Source organism: Coturnix japonica, chromosome 1 (genome assembly GCF_054131305.1).
Source record: "Coturnix japonica strain WE chromosome 1, WE-NBRP24, whole genome shotgun sequence".
Classification (NCBI taxonomy): Eukaryota; Metazoa; Chordata; class Aves; order Galliformes; family Phasianidae; genus Coturnix; species Coturnix japonica.
Genome location: NC_140663.1, coordinates 19,700,710 through 19,714,497, shown reverse-complemented (window position 1 = coordinate 19,714,497; position 13,788 = coordinate 19,700,710). Strand labels below are relative to the sequence as shown.

At 39.0% G+C, this 13,788-nt stretch overlaps 1 protein-coding gene across 3 annotated transcripts in view; it reads right to left on the bottom strand.

The window, feature by feature from the left end:
• Nucleotides 1–3,904: 3,904 nt before the first annotated feature.
• ATP6AP1 (ATPase H+ transporting accessory protein 1) overlaps nucleotides 3,905–13,788 on the bottom strand; it is a 48,029-nt gene continuing 38,145 nt past the window's right edge. For all 3 annotated transcript variants that reach the window (XM_085523238.1, XM_015853014.3, XM_015853022.3), the window contains exons 8-10: nucleotides 13,712–13,765; nucleotides 9,850–10,087; nucleotides 3,905–4,728 (exon numbers count right to left, since the gene is read on the bottom strand). In XM_085523238.1, the coding sequence (XP_085379364.1) occupies nucleotides 4,519–4,728; nucleotides 9,850–10,087; nucleotides 13,712–13,765 (502 nt within the window). In that variant the 3' untranslated portion in view covers nucleotides 3,905–4,518. The remainder of the gene's footprint in view (nucleotides 4,729–9,849; nucleotides 10,088–13,711; nucleotides 13,766–13,788) is intronic.

Sequence of the window (13,788 nt, the reverse complement as noted above, 5' to 3'; positions counted from 1 at the left end):
ATTATTGCAGAGTTTTCATTAACTAACAACTGTGTATGATGTCATGGTCACTATACTTCAGTACAGTGTTTACAGTGCTAAGACTGGAAGTGGGTTTCACATCCATGTTGCCATTTGCAAAGCTGAAAATATATGTTCATTCATTCATGGTAGTAATAAGTTATATATAAAACAGTCTAAAATTAAGCTCAGTTATAATAATTCAAGAACATACCAGGTCCAGGGGTATAAAGAAATCCAGCTAATCTAGAGCAAGCAATCTTTGTTCAAACAGGTGGTGTTCAAAGAGTCGTGATGAAGAACAACAAGCCTCTTCATTTGTGGAACATCAATAGCAGGTGGTATGTTCCTTTCTTTCAGTCACCACATTAAGCCTTCCTTCCACCCACACAGGCAGGAAGACTAGGAAAGACATTGACCTGCATTCTGGAAGTGAGACTAGTTACTCAGGGAACCACCCCTTGGCACGATCATGGCTCTTTTATTTTTCTTCCCCCTCCCCCTTCAATATTTTTTTAAGCTTTTAGAAATCTGAGTTCTAAAGAAACAGTTTTTTCCTCTTCGATTTTACACTGCTGAATTTTGATAGGGAACAAACTAATCTGAGAGAACATTTATTAGCAAAAAGAGTACGACTGGGTTCCTTTACTCAAAGATTATTAGGATATTTTGGCATAATTATTTTGAGCCAACTGAAAGTGTTTTGTTTCTCACTCACTATCCCACCTGTTTCAATTGGCAATGAATTAATCTTCCCCAAGTCCGTTTTTGCCCATGGAAGTGACAACTGACTTCTACATCCTCATCTTGACCCATTCTCTTTCCCATCCTGTTTTCTCCCCCAGCCTACTAAAGACAAGCAGTGAGAGAACAGCTGGGTTGGCTTCTGACATCTGGCCACAGACAACTCACCTCAAGGTACAGCATAAACAACAGCATTCAGGAGAAAAACTTCCTGCCCTCTTGACTAAGTGCATGTTATCTGCTTCTCTTGGGCAATCTAAGGAGACTGTCACTACACTTACTCCTGCAGTCATCACCACCTGCTGAGACAGATGCCAGCATTCTGCCAGCAGTGATCAATACCCAATATTCAAACTTCCTCTTGTATCTCAGGTTAGCTTCTCATAGTCACGCTTCTTCCTCCCTTTACTTGACTTGACATAGCTTATGTCAAAAGAATTAAGGAGCTCTGATTTCCTGACACTGCCTAATTCAGCTGATACATATTTGCAAATTAATTATCTACCGGGCACCCAGAAGAAAGGGAGGAACCAATTACTTAATCGAGTCTTGCCTTCACAGATGGAATGACTTACCTTCCTTTTACAGTCTATATACAAACACTGCTCGTAGGCAGTTTCCATTATAGTCTGTTTCACTGCAAATCATTTATAGGTTTCCACATGGTTTGAGAAAGAAGCTGTTTTACAAGTAGAGAAACCAGCACAGCAAGACAAAACAAACCTGTACCCCTCACATGAACAGGAGTCAGAAGACTCAGACTGCAGCTCCATCTCTCTTCTCCCCTCCAGCAAGTGATCATTGCTGAGTTTTGAGCTGAAATGCTTTAAATGTCTTATGGATTCAATACTTTTACGTTTCAGTTTGTTTTTTCTCTGATTTTAACCTTCTTGATTTCTCATAGGGAAACTGATTTTTTCTCAAGTTGCACTGTAGATTTTGGGAGGGGTTTTTTGTTTAGTTTTGTTTGTTTTCTGAGGAAAAAGAACAGAAACTATCAATAAAGTTTCATTTATTAATGTTTTTCCTTTGCCGCCCTCCCCACTTTATTATTTTGTACTCTGTAGAAAATGAGCTGGCACTCACTAAAGTCTTTGGAAATACTTTTGCTAACTTCAATGAGCTCCAGGGTAAGTCATGATGGCTCACACCTTCCAGACACAGCTAATGTTCTCACTGGAACAGTTCCTGAAGCAGGCGTGTTTTAACAAGTGCACCTGTGATTAAGCTGAACTGCGAAAACAGAAGTACACAGAACTGAGAGGCCCCTGGCAGCTTTCTAACTTTATTTGGCAAGGCAGGCAAACACAGGCAGGTGTAAAATCCTGCTTAAATTTCTGGAGGCCGAGCCCTGCTGAAATCAGTGTCTTGTTGCTGTCCATGGCTGTGGAGCAGCATAACATACAGCTGCAAGGGTTCCAAAATGTACAGGGGCTGTGGTGGTGCACAGCCCTGGAATGGTGTTTTGGGTGTCTGTGTCCTGGTGTTGGTAGTGGAATGTTGTAGGGGGGCCTCAGTGAAAAGAGGCTACAGCAGCTTGGTAGGCATCTGCCAGCTGGGCAGTGTCAATCTGCCACGTGGAAACTGACCAGCTTAGCCTCTTCTATGAGAATCACAGAATCACAGAATTGTAGGGGTTGGAAGGGACCTCATCGAGTCCAACCCCCTGCCAAAGCAGGCTCCCTACACCACGTCACACAGGTAGGCGTCCAGGCAGGTCTTGAATATCTCCAGAGAAGGAGACTCCACCACCTCCCTGGGCATGAGGGATGAGGGATCAGCCATGGTGCCCAGAGCCCAGGCCACCTGGGCCGCAGGATGCTGAGGGTTGCAGTTAACTCCCCTCCTTTCCTGCTCCTTCCCAGCACAGACCTCGCAACAGTAAACCTGCCCCATCCAGCGCTGCAATGCGTGGCTCCCCCCCAGTGTATTTTCTACCATAACCAGGAAAGTGTAATATCAAACACAGCATATTGTTCAGTCTGCCCTTCTTCTGAGGTGTCCACTTTTACTGATGCTAATCCAACAAACCTACCTTCCAACATCTCTTACAACTCAGTCTCTTCTGGAAGAGGCCTGCCTCTTCACAGCTTACGTGAGACTATTTTCTCCTCTTTTCCAAGTCCAGCCTAGGCAAGAAAGGGAGGGTTAAGCCTATCCTCAGTGCCACACTTTAGTCAGGATACTGTGAGCTTGAGGAGTCCATGGGCTCAAAGGGGAAACTGGACAAATTCAGGAATGTAGGTATACTGAGAGTTATTAAACACGGTCACCATCTCTGGCTGAGGAAGTCCATGAATTTAAATGGCTAAGACCAGGAGAATGTCTGCAGGAAGCACTATTCTTGTACATGTTCACTGTACTCATTCTGCTGCTGGGTACTGGATCCCAATCTAGGTGGCCTTGTGTAGCTGTTCTTCAGTTCTCATATATCATCACCAGTGAACAAAATCTATTTCAAATTTTGGGGAATCTACAGAAGAGTCATAAGAAAGCTGTCTTCAACAAACCAAAACCCTTGTGATGTCCTTCGTCTGTTCTAGCTATCAATTTCACGACTATCATGTCAATTTTCAGGGAAGACTCATTCTTTAAAGAGAGAACTAATGAAGTACAGTTATCTCTCCTGGCAACTTATTTTTGCTAAGAAAAAGTGCCTTTCTAACACTGCATTTCTGTGCAGACCAAATGGCAGCATTCCTCAAGGTTTTGAAAAACATTTGGGGAAAATACTACAGCAGTGGAGTCACCTTTCCTGGTTATACACCAGTTTCCTTTTTGTCTTCCAAGTCAGGACTGAATGATTCAGAAGAAATAGCTCCAGGTAGCATTTAACTTACCTCTTTGGCTTCGAAGCAAAAATGTAGCATCCAGAAATGACGAGTATAAACTATTACTAGCTTAGTTAAATAGCTTATTCTAACCATCTTTCCTCTTAATCACTGTCTGTGAGATGGACCGAGATTGAAGAAAAAAGAGAATTTTCCTCATGTGACTAATATAACTTTGTTAAATTGTATCTTTTTGTTCTTAAACTAATGTACACTCAACAATACATTGCTAACAAAAAAATAAGAATATTATTTTACCTTTTTTTCACCATTTTACCATTTACTGTCCCATAATATTTAGCAATTCCCCCCACAGACAGATTGCTCAGTGAGAGGTTGTAGCATCTTTATTAATTGCAAAAGAATTAATCACACTGAGCTCTATCAGGCTTCTGGAAGCAGTGAGATGACCATAAACACATTCAGACTTAAACAGTAGAGTACCACTATCTTTTTTCCCCTCTTTTGTACAACCTTCAAAACTACTCCAAAGATACCTGGCAAAGGAAGAATGCTAAGAAAATTACATTATTTCCATCTGCGTTGGCACATTTAATCATACTTAGTATGATAATACGTTCAGTTTCTTATTGAATTAGTTATTTATAAATCCTTCTCATTTCTCTCTGTTGTGATAGTCTTTCTTTGCCAAAAATATTTAATCTGAAGGCAGCTTGTTCTGGTCTTTTTAATAACTAGAGTAATAATCTTGACAACCTCACCTTAGACCTCAATAACGAACATTATTAAAAAAAAAGGAAGTTAATAACAAGTAGAATTATTATTATTTTTGCTAACCATAAGTATCTGTTTAATATGTCATTTGATTATCCTTTTCCACGATGACATCTTTTCAGGTTACACATGTCATAAAGTAGAAGGCTTAGAAAAATCATAAATATCAACCCAGAAAACGCTGAAGCAGTATTAAATAAATCCATGGCTATTCTGTCTGAGGAACTGACAGAGCTGGACCTTTGGGATCATCAAATCTGCTGTTTGTTGTGAGCTGCATGATCATGTGAATTCCGTAGGTCAGGATCCAGAGTAAAATTATAGATGTCAACAAGCCCATCCAGATTGCAGGGCTGAAGAAACCTGTACAGTCACTGGCATAGGAAAACTGGCCATTTTCCACATTGAATCCTTGAATCTGAGAAGGAAGAAAGACAGATGAGTGAAATTAAATGTAAAGTATAGACCTTACCTTCAGGATGTATGCCTCTCTCACTCAGCCCTTTAAAAAGAGTGAGAACAAATACCTTGCCTAACAATTTTCCAGGTCTCCTTTCCACTTAAAAATGTAATATGCAGCAGTTGTTTGTTTGGCAGGAGAGAGGTTGTGTTCCCACTTCACAAATTTGTGTTAGTTTTGATCACGCAGCATGTGTGATCAGCATAGCTCAATGACCACTTCAGAATCAGGGAATTCAAGGGCATATGAGGTAATGTTCCTCAAATGATACGATTTGTCAAAATATCTTGAGATTTTTAGATAATATTTCCTTTATGAGTAGAACTTCTAGAGCCTACTTTAAAATGCCTTTAATGATACATAATATTTTAGCTGAGTTTTAGTTAAAGTTTAAGAAGAAAACAGTTGGTAAGGTTTTTTATCCTCCATTTAGGTGTGGACTCCATGCTGTGTTTTCACATACAAAAGCCCACATATGGAAATGGACTTGGTGAGGGATGCGAAAAAATAACAATAGGGGATTCTATAGGCACACTGGGCAGAGGACACAGGCAAAGAAAAGCGTACTTCCTCTGACTAATGAGAAGTAAGAATTACCTCCAATAGGCCCCCCACCACATCCTTATCTCTAAATTGTAGAAATATAGACTTGAAGGCTGGACAACTTGGTAGATAAATAATTTTGCAGCCAGAAGGTTGTGGTCAACAGCTCTATGCTCAATTGGAGGCTGCTGACAAGTTATGCTCAAAAAGGGTCTGTCTTAGGACTGGTACTCTTCAATGTCTTTATCAGTGATACAGACAGGGGGATTGAGTGAACCCTCACTGAGTTTGCTGATGACACTGAGCAGAGTGGTGCGGCTGATACAACAGAAAGAAGGGATGCTAAAGAGAGAGAACATTTAGATTGGATATTGGGAGGAAATATTTTACACAGAGGATGGTGGAGCACTGGAACAGTTGCCCACAGTACCTGCGGATGGGGACCCAGGCAGCCTGATCTAGGAGCAGACAACTCTGACCACAGCAGGTGGATGGAACATGATGATCTTTAAGGTTCCTGCCAACCTAAGCCATTTTATGATTCTGTTATAGGCTTTTCACATACTTTGGGAAACCTGTAATATTTCTCCTGTGATTGGTTTCTTGAGATCTGCTACTGGTTGAGCTCATGGCTGTTATTATCCTCAGAAAAGTCAACTGATTTTGTGACCTACCTGGGGATCAATTATCTATTCCGATAGATCTCCAGGTTTTGCAAAAGGTATGAACAAATTGAATGCCTCTGAGACTGATACCATACTTAAACTTTTGTTAAAACCAGCTAAAGGATTCAAAAGATACAAAGGGAAGATAATTTGCGAAAAACAAACAGGCACATAATGACATAAGCACCCACTCCTTCAGAAAGAAGCACTCCTTCAGAAGGAAGGGAAACTAGTGGAAGAAAATGAAGGAAAAAAAGATCATGGATTTTTAATTTATGTGTTCCCTCTCCATGATCACTCTATGCTTTAAGATAAATTAACATAACATTTTTGTGTTAATTAATTTTGCACTTCCTACGAAAGATGCTGAACAAACTAAAGAAATCTGTCTGTAGCTTGTAGATAACGCTACTTCAGTAAGTACTCGGAGTCTGAGTTAATTCATGGTTCAGGCAACTGAAGTTAATGTGCATATAATAAGTGTTAAAAGCAATGCCTATACCTTGTGAAATGCTGATTAATAAAGCTATTATCATATGCAGGCATAAGGCAACATGGAGGTGAAGATAATTTTAACATCATGAGATTTTTTGGACCTTGTAGAAGAACGTTTCTGAGTGAGATCTCTGCCGCTACTTGCAAATCCTAAATGCTTTCACTATGGGCAGTCAGAGTTCTGATTAAAGCAGGATTACTGGCAATAAGCTTTTGGGTTGGATAACTGCGCAGTTCCAGAGAATACAGGTGCTTACCAAAGCTGTTTCTTGTTAAGCCACTGCTTTGACAACAGATGAAAATGTAAATTGTAGTCAAGAAATATAACCTGAAAAACTTGTTTACAATAAAAAGCAGGTGATGATTTATGTTATTTCAGTAGGAAAAAAAAAAGACTGAAGTTCTGAAAAGCAGTGCATTTGCATTACCACATTTACAGGAAATCTCTGAAGCACTCAGCACCTATATTTGCTTTAGCAAGACATTATCGCTTCTAGTTTAGAGCCAGAAATACTGTATTTTATTTTGCCGATCCTACTGGTGGTAGTTTTTTTTTGTGGGGTTTTTGGTGCTTTTTTTTTTAAAGAACGATTATGCTTATTGAACCTCTGAGATGAAAGCTTTAATTGTACATTCTTAAGATGTGATATCTACGTTCAGGAAGAATTATATGTGGGATTCTTTTATTGCTTTTCTGAAGCTTTATCATTCCTGTGGGGGTGTTACATTGCAGCTAGGCGATAAAAATGTCATTACTAGCAGCATTTCTACCACGAAGAAATTAAAATTACTTAAATTCCTCTAATTTTTATGAATGCAAAATACAGCATACAGGATCCAAGTCTCACTTCCTGTGGAAGTTCTGGTTTTACTGTTTGGACTAGAATTATTTGTCTTGTCCATACTAGCAAGCATTTACTGAATATGTTTTAAATTATTTGTCCTGAATTGAGTCTCTTCATCATCTGGTCTCTGACAAAGCCTTCAAATAAGATCTCTTGTTTCCATTGTTCTTAAATGTATGCTGGACATCTAATTTTTGAACATAGTAATGTTTCAGCCAGAAAGAATCCTAAAATTAGTACCTTTAAAGTTTTTGGCCATTTTTGTTAAGAGCAAATTGGTTTGAAAACCAGTATGACACATAGTAAAGAAATGCAGTACTTGGTGGTTGCTTCCTCTTTAATTCCTTACAAAACCCTGGAGCCCCTCAAAAAGATAAGACTTAAAATGGCAGAATAACCTTTCTCGCCACAAAAGAAAAACATAGCAGAGTGATATTAGTACAGTTTACATCTGTGAGAGGTGACACTGCAGGCCAAGGCTTTGTCTAAATAGCATCCTATGGAGGTTCTTTACAAGGCAGTGATCAAGCTAGTGCCAGAACTAAAGCAATACCTGCACCATTTCAGCCTGGCCCTGGAACATTCTATGGAAGCCTTCACTGTGCAGGTGCCACAACCTCTTTAGTATGGGGATACTATTTTGACCTTCCAAAGTAGCAAAGTGCAATTGTACCATCTAGATTGGCACTGGGTCCTGATTTCTGACTCACTGCATAACATTGACAATGAAAGTCATGATCATCAGTGTCAACAAGCAGCTTCTGTGCTGGCTGCAATCACTAAGCACATCCCACGTGTTTTTTTCATCTTGCAACACAGCTTGGGAGTTAGCAAATCTCATTCTTGGACAAAGACCAACAGTGATACCATTCAGACTTCTTTAAGTATCAGTAGAAGATAACTGGGAAGGTATGATCTAGTTTAGACAGAACTTAGAAAGTGGTCAAAAATTGTGACATTCTGGCTTGACAGGGAATCATATAACAAAAATGCTCAGAAAAAGACTTTCCGGACTGTTTTTAACACCAAAGACAAGATTAGAGAAAAAGGCCTTCTTCCAAAGGAAAGTTCTGTTGTCTGAGCAGTGAAAGCAGCTGTTGCTCCATAGGAGTGAAGAAGAAAGTTGGGTAAACTATTATTTATCTTATTAAAATTAGATTGAATGGATGCCTGCTAAAGATGGAACAAGACTTCTCATTAGGCTTTGAGAAGATAGCAGCACTAATTCATTTAGAAATTCTAGGAAAAGATAGGTTGTTGTTGTAAGTGGACCCTCTGTATTTTCACAGCCTGAGTATTCTCACAGTTCACAGACTAGTGATGTCAAAGTCTGTGACCTGCAATTCAAGGATTTGACTAGACAAGATACAGCTGCCTGGATTCAGACATTATTGAGCCTTTCCATAAAGCACCACCATCAGGAGGAACCTTCACAACAATGGTATGTACTGCTGTATTGCTTCTCAAAAACTGTAGGACTTAATCTTACAGTCTGCAGAGGGGAAGACGGAAAACAATGATTCAGAAGGAAGGCTGCCAGAGATACTTAGGTCTGGTGTTTTTGTGTGGCTGAATAATGACTAAAGATATTAAATTTGCATTCCATCTTCTTTTAGAATCCAAATCTGCAATGGACCTAAGCAGCTCTGGGTAGTAGGAGGAAAGTTAATCTCACTACCAATGCCATTCTTTTGAGATTTCAGTGCTTAAACTGAAGTGTTAAATGTGAATTCAGATCACTGAGATTTTTTGATAATGAAATTATTAATATGACTATATCAGCACTTGTATCCAGTTATGAGATTAGCTCATCTTTGACAAAGAGAGTCCAGTTTGCTGATGTATCTCTCCCTAACTGAAAATCAGTGCCTGCAATGATAGCCAGTCATCTACATCTACACAAAATAAAGAGAAGATCTGTATTTCATTAAAAAAAAAAACAAAAAAAAACAAAGAAGAAGCAAAATATTTTCCTTCTGGGCCATGTGGTATCTAGTATTTCTCCTGATCGAAATCCATGGCAAACCTTCCATTACATTTAATCCTACTGGGCATTGTTTCTGTCTGTAGGAGTTCAGACTATCTATGCCATTGAAAGCTGTAACCACACTAAGCTGTACTTTTCTAGGTAAACAAAGTGCAAAGAAATCAAGCAGAAACAAAGTAAGCAGCATAAAGCCACCCACCTAAGAGGTCTGCATTTCCAGCAGCAGCCCAATTCATTAAACAGGCATGGAGACTTAGTCATTCTTTGCCTGATTAAGCGCATTTGGTTTTATTGTTTTTTCTTTTTTGTGGACAACTTTGGAGTTTTTGTTTTTCACAGCTGCACTTCCATGTTCTTACTGTTCAGCAACTGCCATCTCTTTTGCCCCTTTTTTGAATAGCTCACCTAGGGGGAACAGATTTTCTTTTACATTTTTCCTCAGGTTGAATTGAAAGTAAGGGCATTATGAATTTGTGTCGTTCGGCACCTACAATAGCAAGTAATAGTTCTTGGAATTATCTCTGAAATAGCAGTGTGTACTCACTTGGAACCTGGAAATGAAAACATCCCAGTTGATTGCTTCTAAGTTGGATGGAATCAGACTTGCCAGATCGAGACTACTTGTTCCCACCAGCTGACAATGAAATGAGTACTCTGCAGGAGCAGAGATGACAGATACATTATACTTTGCAAGTTTTCCTTCATCTTGTACAATCTCAACTGAATCCAAAGTGAACCAATTTCTATCTGAGCCTCCATACAACATATTGGTCATTAAAAACCTAGAAAGACAACAGAATAAAAAAAGTTAGAATGCCAGAAGGAAAAAATTAACATTAATTTGATAAAGCACTGGTGGCAAATAAAGGTACATCACAGCCGGCGTCTCACGTCATTAGGACTGTTCATAAGTGAATACCCTTTGTGAACATTTCTACTGCTTCTTTGAGTTTCATCTCACAAACTGTGGCAGGCAAGGAGCAAAACAATGTGATTTCATTCTTCAACGGCTTATGCCGATGCAATATCTCATCAGTTGCCAACAGTTTATAATGAGTGGACCAGAACTTAAGACACTGCCAATAGGCCTGCAGTGGCTCTCAATAAACAATTTATGGGATTTTTTGGAAAAAAAAAAAAAACAAACAAAAAACCCTGCTTTTATGATAGGTACAGCCATGATAACCATTTTGATTTGTTGTAATTATTCTTTGGTTTAGATGCTTAAGTGGCAATCTACCTTTGCAAATGTCTGCATTTACAGTACAAGAGAGTTTTCTCTCACTAGATGGGAGGAAGGTTACTCAGCCCCACTTTCCTGATTTGTAGCTGTTTAGCCACAAATGAACATTTTCTCATGTTGCAAAAAACAGTTTCTGGTAGTTTACAACCATGGGATTTAACTAAAAGTGTTACTACCACTGCGGTATAAACAAATGTTCTGAAAGAAAAATTACTGAGAATGCACAGAAGTAAATTCTTATCTATAAATACCAGGACTACGTCCTAATCTTTACCATTCTTACCCAGTAGTTTTTAGGTAATCAAGTTATCTCTTCAGGAAGTGATAAACTTTTCTCCTTATATTTTGCTCCATACTTAGTCCCCACTTGTTTTACATATTTATCTCTCTGTAGTTTGCTGAGTCACATAACCACAAAAAGTCTCTAAGAGTAATCCAGACTTGATTCAAAATGAAATACTGTAATGTCTATCCACACCACTATTGGCATCACCGTGTGTGATTTTAAAATCTGGGGTAATATTTAAATGCAATGATGACAGGTTTAAAAAATAAGCAGTTGCCTATAAACAGTGCACAATATAGAGTAGTAGTGTTCTCTATCGACTCTTTAAATCAGTTGCTTTTAGTAGCATATCATCCATTCAACTTAAAGCCTAAACTCAATACAATCAGTGTTTCTTAGGAGTAAAATAACAAATTACTACATTGAGCTGTTTTCTTATGGTGTTTTTTTGTTTGATTGTTTGTTAATGATCAGTGGTTTTTGATTCATATAATCCTGAAGAGTTCTGAAATTCTCAGAAGAGATCACAGAACTCCAAGCATCAATCAGGTGAGAAAAGGATGTTTTGTCTTTTGTCATTCCTCTCTTGAACTTAAACTGCTCCTTCCACACTATATTCAGCTATAAACATCAGTGAAAAAAAGAATAAAAGAACTGCATCTAACATATAAGTTTATATGGAAAATTATCCTATTGTTATAATGATAAAGGTACAACATTTACAAATGCATTAGCAAAGATACTAATTGTGAGAATCTTTTCCTGATATATAGCACAGTTTGAACTGAATTTTCAGCTGCAGGCTCTAAAAGCACTTCTTCAACCTAAGGACATGGCCATTTATAAATATACATAAATACGTAACATATACATAACCATACTTAAACCTTGTGCCAGCCACAAGTGCTGAGTGTGCTCTGAACCCTTGCTAAGAAGTCAAGGAAACAAAAAGAAGGAAATTCTTTGGAAACACACTGTATGAACAAACAAGTTTTAGAAGGCCTTTATCTTGCCTTTCAGAGGAAATGCTGTGCTCACATTGAACATTACAGCCAATACAGGAAGCGAACTATCACAAAGCCATTATACTCTTTAATTATTGTGGCACAAACAGTTCTTGGCTGCATGCTAGACTCCCTTTGTGGCGGATAACCCTCTGAACTCTAACTGTCTCTACTTGTTACTGATCACCATTTCACGTGGCTATTCACTGCAAGGAGAAATGTTTCTGAAAAGGAAGTTATCTGGAATTACCATTGTTCCAATAAGAGAAGCACAGTTGAAATGTACCAGACTTTGCACCACAGTTCTTGGAGCAATTCCATTTAATACATGCTGTACAAGAACAGTCACATTCTTAGAACTTTAAGTAGGGAATAGAGAAATGAAGCACTATCCAGCTAATGCTCAGCACTTCTGTCCAATTTGGTACCTTTCTCCAGAAAAGATGACAGATGTGTGAACAGCTGGATGTCGTCAGCTGCTGGGAAAGCTGAGGTGCTTCTTCAAGCAAAATCTATTGCCCACTGCTCCTACTCCTGGTGGAGCATTACTTCACTTTTCTCAAAGCAGCCAGAAAACCTGAACAGCTCACCCTTCTATGGCAAGTGCAGGAGGGTGACCACTGCTCTTGCTGGAGAAAAGAGAGAGGCACATTTCCATAAGAAGAGGCAGCTACTGCAGCTGCTTGTAGGAAGGAGGTGGGCTGTGCCTAGCTGCTCAGTGCAATGTGGCTTGGGGGCGGTAAGGATGAGCTCTGGATTGAGTTTATGCTGTTGAGGTTAGAGTTTATTGAGCTCAGTCAGAAACAAATTGAGCTATTTGACCATGGTCCTGTCTGGTGTCATTTTATTTTATTAAATGACCTTTGCAGAGAAAAAATAATGCAGTTATGGCTCTGTCTTCTATGCCTTCTCACCTCTTCGCCCTGCTCATGTCCTGTCTACTGAGCCAGAATGTAATCTTACTAAGAAGTCATCTTCAACAACAAATGTAATTGAAATGAACAAGCAGGGGAAAACAGAACTTATAATGTCTCTCTGTGGGTTTTAGTTCTTGAGAACAGACATGCTGGGATGAGCAAAGTAAACGAAGTCTTCCCGAATCATGAAAAGATCAATGGGCTGTCCCGGTTCTGTTAAGTGTGGATTATATACCACGAAGTATTGTATTATGGGAGCTAGTAGAGGCCTAAAATGGCATGACTGTCTCTTTAAGCAGGAGAGAAACTGAAATGAAAAGAGCCAGCCACATTGTCTTTAACAGAGATTACGGAAAACATTTAACTGCTGTTCCTGCTGCTGAGGAAAGAACTGAGGTTTGTTGACCAGCAGCTGTATGGCAATCCTCACAGCAGTACAGATGCTATCCTGGAGTCCACCAGAGACAGCAAAAGCAGCATGTTTTCTCTTCAAGTTTTCATCCTAAGTCCTCCTGTTGCCTCATTTTCTCTTCCCTGTTCTCATGGTGGAAGAAGCTTGCTTTTGTCATCATCTACAGAGCAGAAAAATTATCAGTTTTTGCAGCCCTCGTTAGCCACAGGCTAACTCCAACAGAGTACACTGGTAATCTATATCAGGATGAAACACAAAGCCTGGCAAGGCAAGCAGACTTCAGCTCCTGGAATTATTTCCAAATTAAAATAAGATGTTTTGTGTGCCACTGTCTCACAGAATGGTTGTTTGTTTACACTGTTTTCAGAACTTTACCTGAGCACGCTTAAATATTCTTTACTATACGGTAACTCCTCAGCAATAAAAAACAAAACTGTGATTTTAATAACCTTTTCACCACTTTTTTTTTTTTTTTCTTTGTCTTAATTTTACAAATGAGGTTCGTACATCACAAAGATTTATTTAAGAATAAATCATAAGTTACCTTATCTCTAGGCTGTTGATTCCATTCACTGGCTTTGTGTATTTTAATGACAGTCTAAGAGTAAGAAAAAGATTTTT